At 53.2% G+C, this 15178-nt stretch overlaps 2 protein-coding genes across 2 annotated transcripts in view; one reads left to right on the top strand and one right to left on the bottom strand.

Moving 5' to 3' along the window:
* GPATCH4 (G-patch domain containing 4) overlaps positions 1-5977 on the top strand; it is a 6142-nt gene extending 165 nt beyond the window's left edge. The window contains exons 2-8 of the mRNA XM_044449098.1: positions 711-865; positions 2060-2133; positions 2970-3062; positions 3597-3704; positions 4610-4710; positions 4857-4907; positions 5291-5977. Coding sequence (XP_044305033.1) covers positions 784-865; positions 2060-2133; positions 2970-3062; positions 3597-3704; positions 4610-4710; positions 4857-4907; positions 5291-5711 — 930 coding nt within the window. The 5' untranslated portion in view covers positions 711-783 and the 3' untranslated portion in view covers positions 5712-5977. The remainder of the gene's footprint in view (positions 1-710; positions 866-2059; positions 2134-2969; positions 3063-3596; positions 3705-4609; positions 4711-4856; positions 4908-5290) is intronic.
* Positions 5978-6444: 467 nt separating this feature from the next.
* Positions 6445-14720, bottom strand: NAXE (NAD(P)HX epimerase). Its single transcript, XM_044449100.1, has 6 exons — positions 14528-14720; positions 13434-13542; positions 12378-12488; positions 9689-9802; positions 7993-8140; positions 6445-6953 (listed from the first exon to the last, which is right to left on the bottom strand). Exons 1-6 carry the CDS (start codon positions 14692-14694, stop codon positions 6751-6753), a joined length of 852 nt encoding a protein of 283 aa, XP_044305035.1. The 5' UTR covers positions 14695-14720; the 3' UTR covers positions 6445-6750.
* Positions 14721-15178: the final 458 nt, after the last annotated feature.

The following is a 15178-nucleotide window of genomic DNA, read 5'->3' as shown; positions in this document are numbered from 1 at the left end:
AGGGCAGCCGGCCCGGTCGGCGCGCGCGGATCCCGGCCGCGGGCGGGGTGTCCCGGCCCGGGGCTCGTGCGGGCGGCGCCAGGCGGGCGGCGCTCTCGCGGGCGGGCTCCGTGCCGGGGCCCGCCGCCCGTGTGTTGCCGATCCAGGGTGAGCATAGCCCTGTCGGAAGCGCTTCGTTCCCGCTGGAAGAAGCACATTTGCAGCGGTGCCCAGAATTTGTTTTGTTGGCACAACTGAAAAGAATGCCGGGCGTGGGGCTTTCCTCCAGAGCTTGCCCTGGTTTTTCTCTAAGTCGTGGCATCCCTGGCCCCTCCGTAGATTTAAAAGCCTGAAGGTGTGCTGACAGCGGTTAAGACGACACGTGCGACGTGGCTGGGGCCCCCCTGGTCCCACGTGGCGCTGCGGGGCCAGCAAGGCTCCGCACCTGGGTGGGAGAAGGGAGGTGCAGCCTGCACCCTTGGCTTCACTAGCCCTGCCTTGGCTTGGCCATCAGGTTACTGCAGAGCGAAGGCACAGTGCCCTGGCTGTGGTGCCCCAGCATGTTGCAGAATTTGACCAGCCAGCGGAAGCATTTTAGGTCTATACTGACAGATAATATATTAAATTTAAAGTAGAATCCAGCTGTTGCTGTTTTAGACTAAGAGGACTGTGAGTTATTTCGACTTCTTAATTTGAATTCTGATGGTGTGCTTTAAACCACATTCAACCAGGTGATCTTGGAGGGCAAAACAAGAATCCAGGTGTCTTTTAGGGTTCTCCACGTGTCTCCAGTCACTTTTCATCATGAGCAATACATCCTTCAAGAAGAAGAGCAAAGGGCTGAAATTTGCTGAAAAGCAACTGAAGAAGCATGGCTGGAAGAAAGGTGCGGTGAGTCACCTGCTTGGATGGACCACATAATGCCTGTGGCTAGAGCAGGGGCAGGTTTGCATGCATCACCACATGGGACAAAAGGACAGGTTCTTTTCCCATCCTAGAAAAGCTGGATTCTGTGTAAATGTGACACAATATTTATCTGTGGCACAATTCTGCAATATAAATGCATATAATTTTTCTTAAAGGTATACTTGTTTTATCAGTCATAAGAGGCATTAGAATCTATGTAGGACACTCAAATCCCAGGCCCAGACTTCTTGCCTACCTCTGTTGTTTCAAACAGGCACTCAGATCTTCATGGGTATAGAGATGAGGAGCTTGGTATAAAAAAAAGAAAATGATGTCAAGAGCTCAGTCTCTCCTAAATTCCACACCACCATTTTCTGGGATCAAACATGCTACCCTTACATGCTTTTGAGTTTCCCTTTTGAGGGGCAGAAGCGTCTTGGTTTTTCAATGGCAGCTGAGAAGGACCCAGCTTGCCGCAGTGGCAGTTCTGGGACCGGCTGAGATGAGCGCACAGCACATGCTGCCTGCTCATTGCTCCTTTCCTCAGCTAACGGCCCAGAAACAACAGTCAGGTTCTGTGATGGTTTCATATTGTGTGAACCTGGAAACGGAGTTATTTATGGGCTACTTAACTCTGCATTAACCCAACAATTGCCCATGCTTTGTTACTGGGTTAACTCTGACTTATTAATCAAAAACAGATGCAACAAGTACATGGTTTGCACACTCTTCTTCTTCCTGCAATTCCTGCATTGAACGACCCAGGAAACGCTGCCGTGCTGTGCAGACGGGGTCACAACCTTTCAGCTTGTGTGTTGACCCAGCACCACAGTGGCTTTGCGGGAGAGGCTGCTGCTCCCTGGGTTCAGTTCAGCTTCCCGGTATGGTTGGGTAAGACCCCTGCATCAAACCTGCTGGGCAGATGGGCAAGTGGTCTGACCAATAGAAGGCAGTGCTCTGGGCTCCCGGACTCTGTGCTCTGCAGCTCCTGTTCTGGCTGGGCTCCGTGAGACGGCTGCATGTAGCTTCTGCTGGACTGGATATTTGGCCTTGTGCAAAAAGTAGAGAATCTTATTTGCAACAACAGACGCAGGAGCTTTTATCTACCCCCTCTTTGTTTTTATATCCCCTGTGGCATTCTGCCCTTTAATAATGTTGTGTTGTGTTGTTTTAGGTAAAGGACTTGGGAAGCAAGAAAATGGAATCTCTGAAGCCATAAAGGTCAAAGTGAAATGTGACACAGCCGGGGTGAGGAGCACTCTTGCAACTGGTGGATCTGCAGCACGCCAAAGCCCAGCCGAGCAGAGAGGAGCGTTCCCCAGACAAGCTCCATGTTGCCCGATGTGCTTTGTGGATGGTGCATTACTCTGCATTGCTGGTTCTCTCCTTTCCTGCAATCCTACACAGACTTAAGCAGAAGTAAAGTCTGCGTTTCCGAGCATTGCCCAGCCAGTCTGGGCGGTGGGGACCGCTGGGAGTCACAGGACTTGTTTCTGTTTAAGCTTGTGTGACATTGTGCCCTGAATCGATTTTCCTTTTGAAAATGCTCAGGTTTGCTTACACTTTGTTAGTCTGAAGATTGGCGCTTCCCTTTCCTTTCTGGGAGGCTGAACCTTCCCAGAAACGAATTGCCCTTCCCTTCCTCTAATGCTGGCACATTTATAGCCTGCTTCTCTGCTAAAAAGGGTAGTTTCAAATAATACATATCTTGAGTAAATCAAATAGGTCTGTTGCTCACACAGTGGCAAGCCTGCCATGAGGTCTAGAAATCTATGTCTGTATTTATTCATAATTATTAAGTTAATATCCCACCGTTTTTCCTCTTTCAAGGAACCAAAGGGGACTAACACGTCCTCCTTTTCATATTAGCTGAAAATTGCAGAGTCATTCAGGTTCTTATCCAGCTGAACAGGAAAGGATTCAGAATGCAGAGTGCTGTGGAATGGGGGAAGACCAGGAGTGAGCGGCTTCCTCATGCGTCCAGCTTTGGGGCCCTGTCCAGTTTAGGGTAGCAGGAGTTATTACTGTCTCGAGAGCTGGGTGCGCAAGCTAGGGTTTCTGACGTCTGCCTCCGCCTGGCACAGGTGGGCCATAACTCAGCAGAGCAGTTCAGCTACCATTGGTGGGACCACCTCTTCAATTCAGCCGCCGCCAACCTTTCCATAGAGGCTGAGCAGGTAAGGATGGCGCCGGTAGACGTGGCCGCCTTTGCCTCCGTAGCACAGGAAGGCTGTCGCTGGGGAATGGGATGTGTGGGTGTCGCCCCCGGGGCTGGAGCTCTGGCAAGCTGGAGAAATACCGGCTTTAAAGAAGGGATGGGCATTCGTGAACCCTTGCGGCAGTGGCAGCCGTGGAAGAGGTCGCCTGCCTGCTGGCTGTGCGGGCTGCACCTTCCTCCTGCTGCACAGGTGCCTGTGCTGGCTGGCCACGGTGGGAGGGGTAATGCTGGGCCAGGCGGCGCCACCAATGGCCTGGGGAGCTCCGGTTCAAAAGCCTGCAGGGTGGGGGCAGCCAGTCCGTGGCGACAGTACTGGGCTAGTGCGAAAGCAGCTCTCCGCGTTCCAGACGGCGGCGTGTGCAGCTGGGCCAGCGGGAGCGATTCCCCCGCCTGGCCCACCCTGCTGGCAGAGGGCGCTCAGAGGCTGACAGGACTCACCGCAGGTGGGTTGAGAGCGCCGGCTGCCTTCCATGCTCCCCTTTTCTTTATGCAGGGTGGTGTCAGAGTGAAGGAGGTCTCTGCGCAGGCTGCACCAGTGACAAACAAGAAGCCCCGTAAAGCCCAAGGGCAGAAGAATATGCTGTACGGCCGCTTCGTAAAGGTAACGGGAGTGCAGCGGTTTATGCCCGTGGTATCGCCAAGGCTTGTCCTTGGCGGAGCCTCTGCCCTGCAGGCAGCGAGTGGTGCGCTCCGTTCCAGGCCGCAGCAGAGTGGCGTCGGGAGGGTCCCTTGCCTGTTGGAATAGGGAACAGGAGTCATCTTGAACCGGGGTACAAGATCTCAGCGTGACTCCTTAAATGCCAAAAGGAAGCGAGTGTAAATCCAGCATGTGCAGGGTCTCAGCCTCAGTCTAGAGGATCTGGGGAGCAGCAGCAGGCTGGACGGAGGAAACGACAGGCACTAGTAGTCTGGATTCATGGAAGGCTCCCAGTTGTCTGCCTGCCATCACGGCCCCCACCCCACCCCACCCCACCCAATTCTTTCATCTTCTCCCCAGCTTGCTTTCAGCATGGGGGTTCCAAGCCCCCCCCCCCCCCCGGTATTTACCCCTCCGAATGAGGAGTGGGTGTGAGAACTCCCTGCCCCCCTACTTACCCCATACTGCCAAAACTCGGGCTGAGGCCCTCATGAAATGGAGGATTCAGGACAAGCAAAAGGGGTCCTCCTCCCAGCGGATCATCTTCGCAGCACATGGGGAAGGACATCAGCGGCCACTAACCATGCTGGCTTTGTGGAACCTCTGTGGCCAGGAGCAGCTTACCCCTGAACAGCAGCTGTGCAGGACAACAGGCGGCAAAGGACTGTTCCCTCCCTTCCCTCCTGCCCCGTTCATGGGCTTTCTGACGTTGCAGCTCAGCTTCCTTGTCTCGGGCTCGTCTGACTCCCAGGCATGTGGGCCGGCACATGCTTTTGCTCTCCTCCGCTGCCGCTTGCCCAGCCAACCTTGCTGGGCAGGGGGCACCTGCAGCAAGAGCCGATCCTGGGCCCATCCTTGCCTCCTTCCAGGCAGCCACACTGACATCTGGCGGAGAGGAATCCTTGAACCCAGTTCACCCTTCAGACAGCAGTGATGAGGATGACAGACTGGACTTGTCCACAGCTAGGAGGTAATGGGCAGGATTTGGTGGCTGGGGCGCAGTCCGGCCGCCCGTGAGTGCCAGCAGTCTTGCGCAGGATTGCCTGCTTTGGAGGCCCGAGAAGTGGCTGCAAGCTCTGGCGACCGGGCAGACCGCTCTGTTCCACTCTCTTACAGGCTGACTGATGAAGAGCTGGTCCAGGCGTGTGGAGGAAGAACAGCCCATAAGTGAGTGTGGGGCTCTGGCCAGCATGTACATCCCCGACTCCCCGGGGGGGCTCTGCTTTAATGGGGCCACAGGCCAGTGTGTAACGGCAGCCAGCTTTGCGGTGGTGGTGGGCTGCCCCCGAGGACCAGGGGCTGGATAGGGAGGGCGAGGGAGGCAAGCATGACAGGTGACCGCCTTAAATGGGCCACCGGCACATTCCCCCCACAATGTGCTGCTGCCACCAGAACCCTCCATGAAAGGGTTGGTGGGCTAGCCACTGGGCAGTACTGTTGTGCTGCTTGACCTCTGGGGCACCAACTAGCCTCTGATCCCCAAAGTTAGGAACTTCATGTCCTGGGGGTCTGCATGAGGACTCCCTTGTGAGATGTTGCGTTGTCTGCAGGGGGGCTCGGCATGGCTTGACCATGGCTGCCAAGTTGGCACGGCTAGAGGAGCAGGAAAAGGCTTATTTGGCAAGTCGCTTCCAGCAGCAGCAGCAGGCAGCACCCACTCAGGCTGCCCTGAATGGTGGCAGACGCACCAGCCCCAGGAGGAAACGGGAGAGTGCCAAGCAGAGCAAAAGGAGAGGTGGGGGTGCCACGCCTCAGAACAGCCTTGAGCTGATGGGAGAGGACAGTCCTTGTGAAGGGCAAGAGGAGGAAGCTCCTAGGAAGAAGAAGAGGAAGAAGAGGAGGAAGGAAAAGCCACAGGAGGATGGAGGGAGTGAGCCAGAGGAGCGGCAGGTGGAAGCCACAGGACCCGAAGACAGAGGGACTCCAACTACCAGGCCCAGGCAGAGGAAGGCAAAGAGGAAAGCGGAGTGAGGGGACTGGGCCAGCATCTGGGCCAAAGTGCTCGGAGCCACATGCCTGCCAGACCCTGTCGCAGCAATCCCAGGAGTGGAGGCTCTCTGCGTGAACTGCTCTCCACCCACTTCTGCTCCTTTTGGGAAGAGACTGGCTGGCTCTTTCTCCTTTTTACTTAAAGAAACCAAAACCTGCTAAGGGGGGAGGTGGGAATGGCAAATGCAGAGAGAGGGTACGATGCTTAAATACAGAGATGCTGTATGGATAAACGTTCCTTAACGGAGTGTGCTTGTCTTCAGCCAAGGCCCGCCTTCTTTCCTGCAGTGGTCGCCCAGTTACCGGCAGTCCAAAAGCGGAAGCTCTGGCAGCTGCTCCCCCCCCCCCAGAAACCGCTGATCAGAGGTGGCTCGGGGGGGGGGTGAGAAGAGGCGGCCTCTCGGCCTGACTTTCCTTCTCGGGGAGGCAGTTGCCTGCCTGTGCTGGACTGCTTCTGGCCTGGGGGAGTCCGCACATTCGCAGCATGTCCTGCAGAAAGATAAAACCGTTCTCCAAAGCCATGTCATGCTGGAGCTCCACCCCTTCTCTGCATCTCACATGCGCAAGCATAAGATTCAGCTCACTGGTGTGGCACTGAACCGCTAAAGAAGGGGGTACCTGGTGTGTTTGTGTCAAACTGCTCATCTAAATAGTGCCCAGTAAGTACCACAGCTAAGCAGATGTAGAGTTTGCCTTTAAAAATAGAACCAAATTCTTTTTATAGGTATAATACATATTTTTATTGAAGGAGGACAAAGCCCTCTTGGTGTCTTAAGACAGTGTGCCAGGTTTTGTTCCAAACCCAGCAAACAGCTGCTGCTTTGCTCAGGCTTCAAGGGGAAACAGAGACAGGTGCCCCCAGAGAGCCCCTCTTGGGCTCGAGCCATCTCTGCAGGTTGCCCTGAGACAAGCTCTCCCCCGCAACCGGATTTATCCAGAGAAGCTTTTAGAGTTAGATTTGCCTTGGCCACTTATGGGGCAGGGTCTTTGCAGATGGAGGGCACTTGGGCTGGGCTCACTTCTAGGAAAGACGCAGGACACAGTCTGTGTCTGGGTAGGGAGGAAGGTTCAGTGAGTGCTTCTTCTGCAGGGCTGCAGGCACAAACCTGCCCCCAAGGAAGTGGTAGCGGCCTGTGAACAGCTTCGCTGCCTTCTTTGGTGCAGTGAGGGATATCAGCATGTCTGGCTGCAGCCCGTGCGGGTTGCCTTTCTCCACATCCCAGCCTGAAAACAAAAAGGGAACATGTAAGAGAAGGGAGAAGTTTTGGAAAGCAGCCTTCCCCAGCCTGGGGCACTTCTGACTGCCAACTGCTGCTGTCCTGGAGCCGAAGGACTCCCACTGGGGGACACCTACGTGGAAGAGCTCTTTGCAGAGTAAAAAGAACAGGATTTCTTGCAAGGATAATTTGCAAATCATGATACATGTGCAGCACTTTGAATGCTCTTAAGTGCTTTATGTACATTGTCTTGTAATCCTTACAATCATCTAGCTCCATATTGCAAATGGGGGTGAGGAAAAGATGGGGCAGAGCGTGCATGGGGGGCTGGCACTTGCCGGGTCGATTTGTGGCTGAGGGAAAACCTGGACAGAAGAGGAAAACGAGGTCTTCCTCCGGGAACTGAAACCACAAAAGGTGAACTGAATTTTAAGTATACAACCATCTAATGCAGAGGGTCCTTGGGCTAATCAGGACATAAACAGGCCACCTCTGAAAAATCCAGGTTAATCTGACCTCTCCCAAATTACAGAGCTGGAAACCCACCATATTTTTGAAAGACCAACACTGATCAGGCCAGGCCTGAAGCCCCTTCTCCGGGGCTGCCCTGAGGCAGAATCCAGAGCAGCGAACTCCCGATCTCGTCGGGGCCTGTACAGTTATTAAACCCAACACCCTCCCATTCCAACCCGTTTGGCCAGTTGTCAGGGATAACGGGGGTGGTGGCCTGCCATGTCTTCCTGGACTGCAGGTTCCCCAGTCTGATGTAGAGGCATCCAGTGGGTACTGGCCTCCCTTTTTCAGCAGTCTTTAAAAATCTGGGTCTTGAAAGCGTGTCATTAACATCTGTAACAACCTGGGTCGGGGAGAATTAGTTCTTTAGCCCCACTGTTAATCATTTGGGCTTTTCAGATAGTTGTAAATCTTGCTGATGGATGCAGTCTGTTCACCACCTTGAATTCTCTTTTAGGGAGAAAGGCAAGATTTACACTTTTACCATTAATACTGCACCACACAAATACGGAAGCAGCAGCAACTAAACTTACCAGATGGGATATCAATGCTCGCTATGGGGACAGTGACCTTCTCCAATGTGTCCAGGATAGTACCAAAGGGTTCCCGGACAGCCCCTTGGAAGCTGAACCCAAAAATAGCATCCACCACCAGGCCGTAGACCTCGTTGATCAGGGCAGCCTGCCAGTGAAACAAGAGCCCGGTAGCATGCAAGATGGGCTGTGACGGATCACCGACATGCACTTTTAGTGGGCTGTGAAGACGGGCGTTCTTCAACAGCACATCAACACACATCAAATGCAGCAAGTTACAGAGGGCCATACCATGCATCCAGAAGCATCTGAAAGCAGTTTAAATAGAGGCAGGAAATAACCCTTGTTTGCAAACCCATTTAAGGGTCCAAAGTGTTTCAAGCCAAAAATAGTCTTTCACTCTGGGACGAGCAACGGGACTACAAAAGTTGCTACTTTCCCACCCCTCTCCCTGGATCCAGCCGTCCCTGCTTGTTCGGAGGTCTGCCTTATTTTGCCCTACACCACCAGCAGCCTGAGATCAGCGGGTGCTCTGGGGCAGCCCCAGGCAGGCCTGCATCTCTCCCACTGATGCAAGGGAGGCTCCCAAGGACAGAAGGGTGGGCGCTGCGGAAAACGAAGGAGCTGGCAGACGAGGAGGCGGCAGCAGAGTCACCTACACGATGTGCCTTTGCTATTCTATTACACACCAGACTGCTTAATTGAAGAGCTACTTGATTACACCAGAGCAACAGAGCCAAAATGTACACTCACTGACCTGGGAATTCTATTATTCTACATTGCACTCCTTTATCGCCCATAGCTGAAGTTCTCTGGGCCGTTTACACTTGGATGCCAGGAAGTCCTTCCTGACAGTTAGGACTCCCAGGGCATGGAGTGGGCTTCCACGGGAGGTGGCTGAAGCCCCACCGGTGGGAGTGTTCAAGGACAGGCTGGACATGCACATGGTAAGCATGTCATGGGGTCAGACTAGATGGCCCGGGAGGCCCCTTCTGGCTCACGCTGTTTCTATCTTTCTACAGCTCACTGCATTCCAGGTCTGTCTCCTGGCCAGGCATGCACAGGACTGTGCTGGAGACCTCTGCCCTCTCCCAGGTGCCTTATTCTCTCTGCTTGCTTATGCCTCCCTCCCCACGTGGGACCCCCACATCCGTTTCATTCTTTGCGTGGCCTCTGCGCATCGCATTCAGGAAGATTCCTCTGGCTAAGCCTGGAAGTTTTGGTGGCTGCCTGTCCCATTTCCCTGTTATATAAATAGCCTGGCTCCCACCATTTCCTCAGTTCACTTTCGACCGCCGTTTGAGTGCCTCGGGATCTATAGCTCCTTTCATAGCCTTTTACCTCACAGAATCTCACATCTCTAACTCTCATTCTTACTCTTTTTCTTCATAATCCGCTGAGACCTTTTCTCTCTCCACCTTCACTAATTCCCCATTTTCACAACCCCTCTCCCTTTCTACCTCATCTCTTCACAAAAGATTTCCCCCGCTCCCCACATGGAACCATTCACATCAATTTCATTATCTTAGCCATATCATTTTTGCAAGTTACAAGCATCTAGAAAGCAGTAAAGTTGGCTTCCTGTATTTGGTGGCTAATATGTTTGCTACAGCCGGTGAAGAGAAATACATTTCTTTCTGTCTTGACTCGATTTAACACACGGAGCTCTGGGTTGAATGGAGGGAGGGCTCCCTACCTCTGATGGAAACTCCGAGAGGAAAGGGATGTCCATTTTCTTGCATTGTGTGGTTAAACCTTCAAAAAGTGGCTTGTTGGGGCGTTTGGGGTAATACACAGTTGGCTCATAGCCCTGCAAAAAAGAAAGGCAGCTAATGTAAGGCTCACAATTTATCTTTTATTATTATTGTATTTCTATACTTCCCTATTGCCTAAAGGGCTCTCTGGGTGGTGTACAATAAAAGCATGAGCAGACAGTAATAAAAACAACAAAATCAACAGTACAAGAATAAAATCCGTCAGTCTATCCTGATTTGCCTCAAAAGCAAAAGTCAGGATGCTAATACCTTTTATCCAGCAAGAAGTCCTAAATGGTGGAGAATAAATCTATGCCACAAAAAGGAGTGTGCTTTTCATCTGGAGCCTCGCGGTTCAGAGGCAGCCCCACTCAGACAGTCATCTGCTAGGGCTGGAACTGGCAACGCTTGGACAGCTTCAAGGGCTGCTTTAAGGGCTGCCTGTCCTGAGCCAGGAGCAGCGAGGGGTGCTCACCCAGCCCACAGATGCGGCTCAGTCCCTTCAGCGAGGACTGCCACAGGCAGGCAACATCCCTACACTCAGCCATTTGCTGGTTTCTGAGGTCACCCTCCCCAGCCTTTCAGTTTTTGTATTTCACATTTATTTCTGCTAAATTAGCGGAGACAATACCAACAACAATGTTATAGAGGTACCAGTTTCCTCTAATTGGTACTAGCTAGGACCCATCCTGAGTACCACGTGCAATTCTGGGCAACACGCTGCAAGAAAGATACAGGTGGACTGGAAGAAGTTCAGAGAAGGGCAACAAAGATGATCAGGGAGCTGGAAACAAAGTCCTGTGAGACTGAAAGAGTTGGGCATGTTTAGCCTTGAAAAGACCAAGGGCAGAGAGAATAGCATGTTTCAAATACAGGCTGTCCCCAGGTTACAAACAAGTTCCATTCCTGAGAAAATTGAAATTTGTCTTTAACTTGAATCTTTAAGTCAGATCATGTATAGTTGGCTCTCCATATTCACAGAGGGCAGGGGCACAGAACCCCCATGAAAGTGGAAAAACCGCAAATTTCTCTAGCCCCCATGGAAATGCCAAAGGGATTTCCCTTCTTGGATGTGCAAGGGAGGAAAGCATGCTTTGGAGGCCCTCCCTCTCTCCCCCTTCGCTTCCTCTCTCTCTATGGTGATGACAATTTCCTGCAGTAATTTTTTAAAAATTAAACATAATGTAAACCCTCTTGAGAGTCAGTCAACTAAAGGAACAGTACAAATGCTTTAAAATAAAATTCAATAAAAATAATAGGTTTGAATTAATTAATTAATCAATCAAATTTATATTCTGCTATAGTGGCCTGAGGGGCCTCAGGGCAGATTTATGGAATTTTGTTCACAAGTACCAGCTGTTTGTAACTCAGACATTTGCAACTTGGGGATCCCTTGTAGCTGAAAGGCTTTCACACTGCGGAAGGCCAGGATCTCTTCCCAACCATTCCAGCAGGCAGGACACAGAGTAACGGGTTCAAGTTCCAGGAAGCCACATTCTGACCGAACATCAGGCAAAGCCTCCTGGCTGTTAGAGCAGTGAGGCAATGGACCCACGTATATGGGCTTTCCCACTGGAGGCAGCTGGACAGACATCTTTCAGAGCTGCCTTAACAGCACTGGGCAGGAATTTGGGCTCAATTGCCTCTACTATGGTTCCACTGCATCTCATTAAGTTTTGGTGCAGTTTTCCTGCCTGTCAAAATAATTTTGAATAGTGTTGATGTAAACCAGTCTCTCATTTTTAAAATGTACTGTTTCCAAGCTACTTCCTCCTTCCCATACACAACGCTGCAGTACAGAATACCATCTGAATAGGCCAGCTACTTTAAATGCTTTCTTTTTAAAAACAGATGTCTCACACGAAAAAGACCCAAAGAGGAGGCCCAGTGCGCAAGTCTTTTTGTTGAAAGTACTCATCTGGGACAAGCAGCTGGAAGTCCCATCACACCAGCCAAGAAAACCCTGTTGGAAGAGAAGAGCCTTACAAAGAGGCCAAATGTCGAGACTGTGGGGCAGAAGGCAGATCTTAACATGCCTTGGACCAACACCGAGAAGCTCCCGCCTGCACAGTCCCCGGTTAGGATGCCGAGAGCTGAAGTTCAATCTTGCCTGGCGATCTGCCTGCTGCCCACCCTGATCTAGACAGTGGGGAGTGCTTTTCCCCGGCTTGTGAATTCGTTGATGCGTTACTGTCTCTCCCTACGCCCAATTCCGGTCCCTCTGTGGATCAGCCGATACTGTGGCAAAGGCACAGTTTGCAGGGCTGTAGTGATTAGCTAATTCATTGGTTGGATGGATCTTTCAAAAAGCTCTTGATTAACTAAAAAGTCATCCCTAATTTTCCATTCCCTTTAATATAAGTATTTTCAATGAACACCAATGGGATTTGCTGCCTTTGCTCACGCGCACACACAAGGAGGAAGCAGAAGCAGCACCTTCTGGGTTACCAGCAGCCTTCCGGTGATGCCTGTACTTCCTGGCCTTTACTACTATTGGTCCACAGTTCAGCAGTAATTTAAATGCTTGCTTTCATCATTGCATACCGCAGTACCCAGCTAAGTTCAACTGTATGTCAGAATAAGGCATCACTCACAAATGTGCCCTGAATTAAAAAGGAGTCAATCACTCACAAACATTTTCAGGTGCCGGGCGCAAACCAGACCATCTCCTCCGTTGTTCCCAGGGCCACACACAATCAATACGGCCGGGGGACTGATAGTGAAGGAGCTGCTTGGGTATGCCTTGGAGTAGAAAGAGAAAACAGATCAGCAATTTTCAGCATGCAGGCAAATTCCCTGGACACACAGAAAGCCTGCAGGCTCTGGGACTCAGCTAAGAATCCTATCAGTATCCTTAAAATCTCACATTTAATTAAAAAGAAAAAAGAGTAACATTATAGTGACTGAATATTAAGAACTGAAAACCTAAGTCTCTGAAGTCTCCTTAGAGGAGCACATTTACATGGTAAATAAGATTAGCAGAGCCTGGGAGAAGGACTTCCACATCTGTCTCTTATCCATCACTCTCAAAAGCTGAATTTATTATCCACAACTACATATTCAGTTTTTATTGTCCTTCTTAAATCCTGCCTCCCTTCTACAATTCCAATTTGCTTTATTTGGACAATTTATTCTGGTTGCAGAGTTGCATTTTTCTAGGCACAGATGACACAAGAATACATATTCACATTTCAAATACCCGGAATACTGTTTAAACAGAACAAAGTCTTAAAATGGTACATGTAAACTCCGAGTGTTCCACTGCTTTACTTGTTTCGATTTTAGCAACTTGTTTGTTAAAAGAATTGTTAGAAGCAATTTATAATTGTTAAAAGATACAACAGGCGGTCACTTACTGTCCCAGCATCAGATGGAATCCTGCTGTGAGGAACAGGCTGTTCACACTGAACAACAAGCCAATAATCCAGCATTTTCCTTATATCCTATGGACTTTGGTCAAAATCCATTCTTAGTTAACTTTGGTACTATAATCCCAGTCTGAAGTCAAAGGGACTTAAAAATACTTAATCTGGGCTGCGCAACTGAGAATTCAGAGGAGGCCTAGATTAGCCTCTCATGCCACAGTTATGCCCCAACCTCCATTTTGTCCCAAACCTCCTCCACCTGTGCAAGTCGCACACCGCCCCCACCCAATGCCGCCCATAGCACCTGCCAGGTACCACCTACCTTGGCAATGGCTGTGGCACAGCTCAGCCCAGCCAGCTCCATCAGCTGGTCAACACTGAATTTGTACTCATCGAACAGTTCTTGGTCTATGGCCTGAGCTTCCTCCTGGCTGTAGAGAAGGAACTCCTGTTACCGCCTCACCTTACACGGCAGGGCAGCCCTGGGAGGGCTTCCGCTGACACGGGCTTCTGGCCGAGCAGTCCCTGGCGCTCGGCCCCCGCCCCCCGCCATGGCCCCTCGCAACGTGCTACGCCTCTTCCGCCTGGCTCATCTGAAGGCGCGTTTTGCTTGCTCCACGTTTGTCCTCCGTGCCTACCAGCAGCGAAGAGCAGCGGCTTGGCCAGGAGTGACCGAGTTGCGGGGGTCCCAGCTGCCACGCAAGACACCGGCACGACCCCACGGCTAAATGTGCCCTCCTGGGATGTGGGGGATTTGTGCCCCGTGGGGGCTGCCGCATCTGTGGCGTCAGAGCGCCCGATCATCCACATGGGGAGCCTGAGCGTGGGTCGTGGGGGGGGCTGGGGGGTTCAAACAAGGCCGAATCAGCAAAGCGAGGCGACCGACCCACCGCGCGCATCCCCGGAACGAGCGCGCGTTCTTAAAGGCTGCTCACGGTTCACCAGCGCCGCAACCATGCTTCGACAACCCACGCGGGGGACATGAGTGGGGTCGATCCCGTGGTCCGAACCGGCCCGGACGAGGCAGGTTCCGGTTCCGGTTCCGGAGCCGAGCGGGGCGTCCTCGCTCACACAAGCCCTTGCTCAGCCGCCCTTTCCGGAGGGTCTCTGGCAGCTCCTGGCTCGTGCGCCCCGCATTTCCGCGGGCACGTCCCGGCGCGACCGCGAAGCCCCCCCCCCTCGCCCGCTCGGCGCGACACGGGTGCCAGCGCACGCGTGAAACGCTGAAGGGCCCCGCGGCCTCCGAGACCCCAGTTCCCCGGCGGCGGCCCGGCTCGAGGGCGAGCGCGTTTCCGGGCTGCCCGCGCAGGGGCCTCCGCGGAGCCCGCGGCGGCAGGCCGGAGCCGGGACCGGGACCGGGACCGGCTGCGGGCGGAGCAGGGCGCGGCGGAGGCCCGCACGGCCGGCGCGCCGTACCTGAGGAGCTTGGGCCCGGGCGCGGCGCTCTGCATGCTGGCGGCGGCGGTGCGGAGGAGCGGCCAGGGCCGGGCCGAGCAGCGCCCCGCGGACGCCGACGCCGACGCCGCGGCCCGCGAGAGCAGCAAGCCGAGTCCCAGCACGGCCAGCCTGCGCGGCGCGGACATGCGATGCGGCGCGGCTCGGCTCGGCGGGCGAGGAGGCGCGGCGCCCCGAAGGCAGGGCGGCGCGGCGCGGCCCGGCCCGGCCCCCGGCCAGGCGCGCCTCTGCGCACGCGCGGAGCTCTGGGCTCGAGGCCGCGCGGGGAGCCGAGGCTGCTGGGAAGAAGTGTCCCCGTGCCGTGGGGAGAAACCGCCGGGTTACTCTTCGGTCGAGGGAATTCGGACGTTCCTCATTTGCACGTGTGAAAGTCTTGTGTCAGGCAAGCCTTGACACTGAGCGTTAGATACGTTTGCCCCAGTCTGCTCTTCCACACAGAAAGGGAGGGCTTGGTTCAACCCTGTCTGGGCTGCACCCGACACACTCGGCTCCGCTAAGCGTTTGGGGGACGCAGAGCGCCGGCCGCACCCGCCTCCTCTGAAGAGTGGCTCTGAGCGCTGGAAACGACCGGCCTGAACCGCTCAAAGTTGTTTGATAGAGGGGCCATACATT

This window comes from Varanus komodoensis, unplaced genomic scaffold, assembly GCF_004798865.1.
Source record: "Varanus komodoensis strain SLA01 unplaced genomic scaffold, ASM479886v1 scaffold57, whole genome shotgun sequence".
Taxonomy (NCBI): domain Eukaryota; kingdom Metazoa; phylum Chordata; class Lepidosauria; order Squamata; family Varanidae; genus Varanus; species Varanus komodoensis.
This window is presented reverse-complemented; position numbering and strand designations above follow the sequence as displayed.

Excerpts from the sequence above, each read along its gene's own strand:
- NAXE (XM_044449100.1), bottom strand. The coding sequence starts at position 14,694 with ATGTCCGCGCCGCGCAGGCTGGCCGTGCTGGGACTCGGCTTGCTGCTC. Across the intron at positions 13,543-14,527 it reads CCCGGGCCCAAGCTCCTCAG|CCAGGAGGAAGCTCAGGCCA; the intron begins GTACGGCGCGCC and ends CCTTCTCTACAG. Across the intron at positions 9,803-12,377 it reads CCCGGCACCTGAAAATGTTT|GGCTATGAGCCAACTGTGTA; the intron begins GTGAGTGATTGA and ends TCTTTTTTGCAG.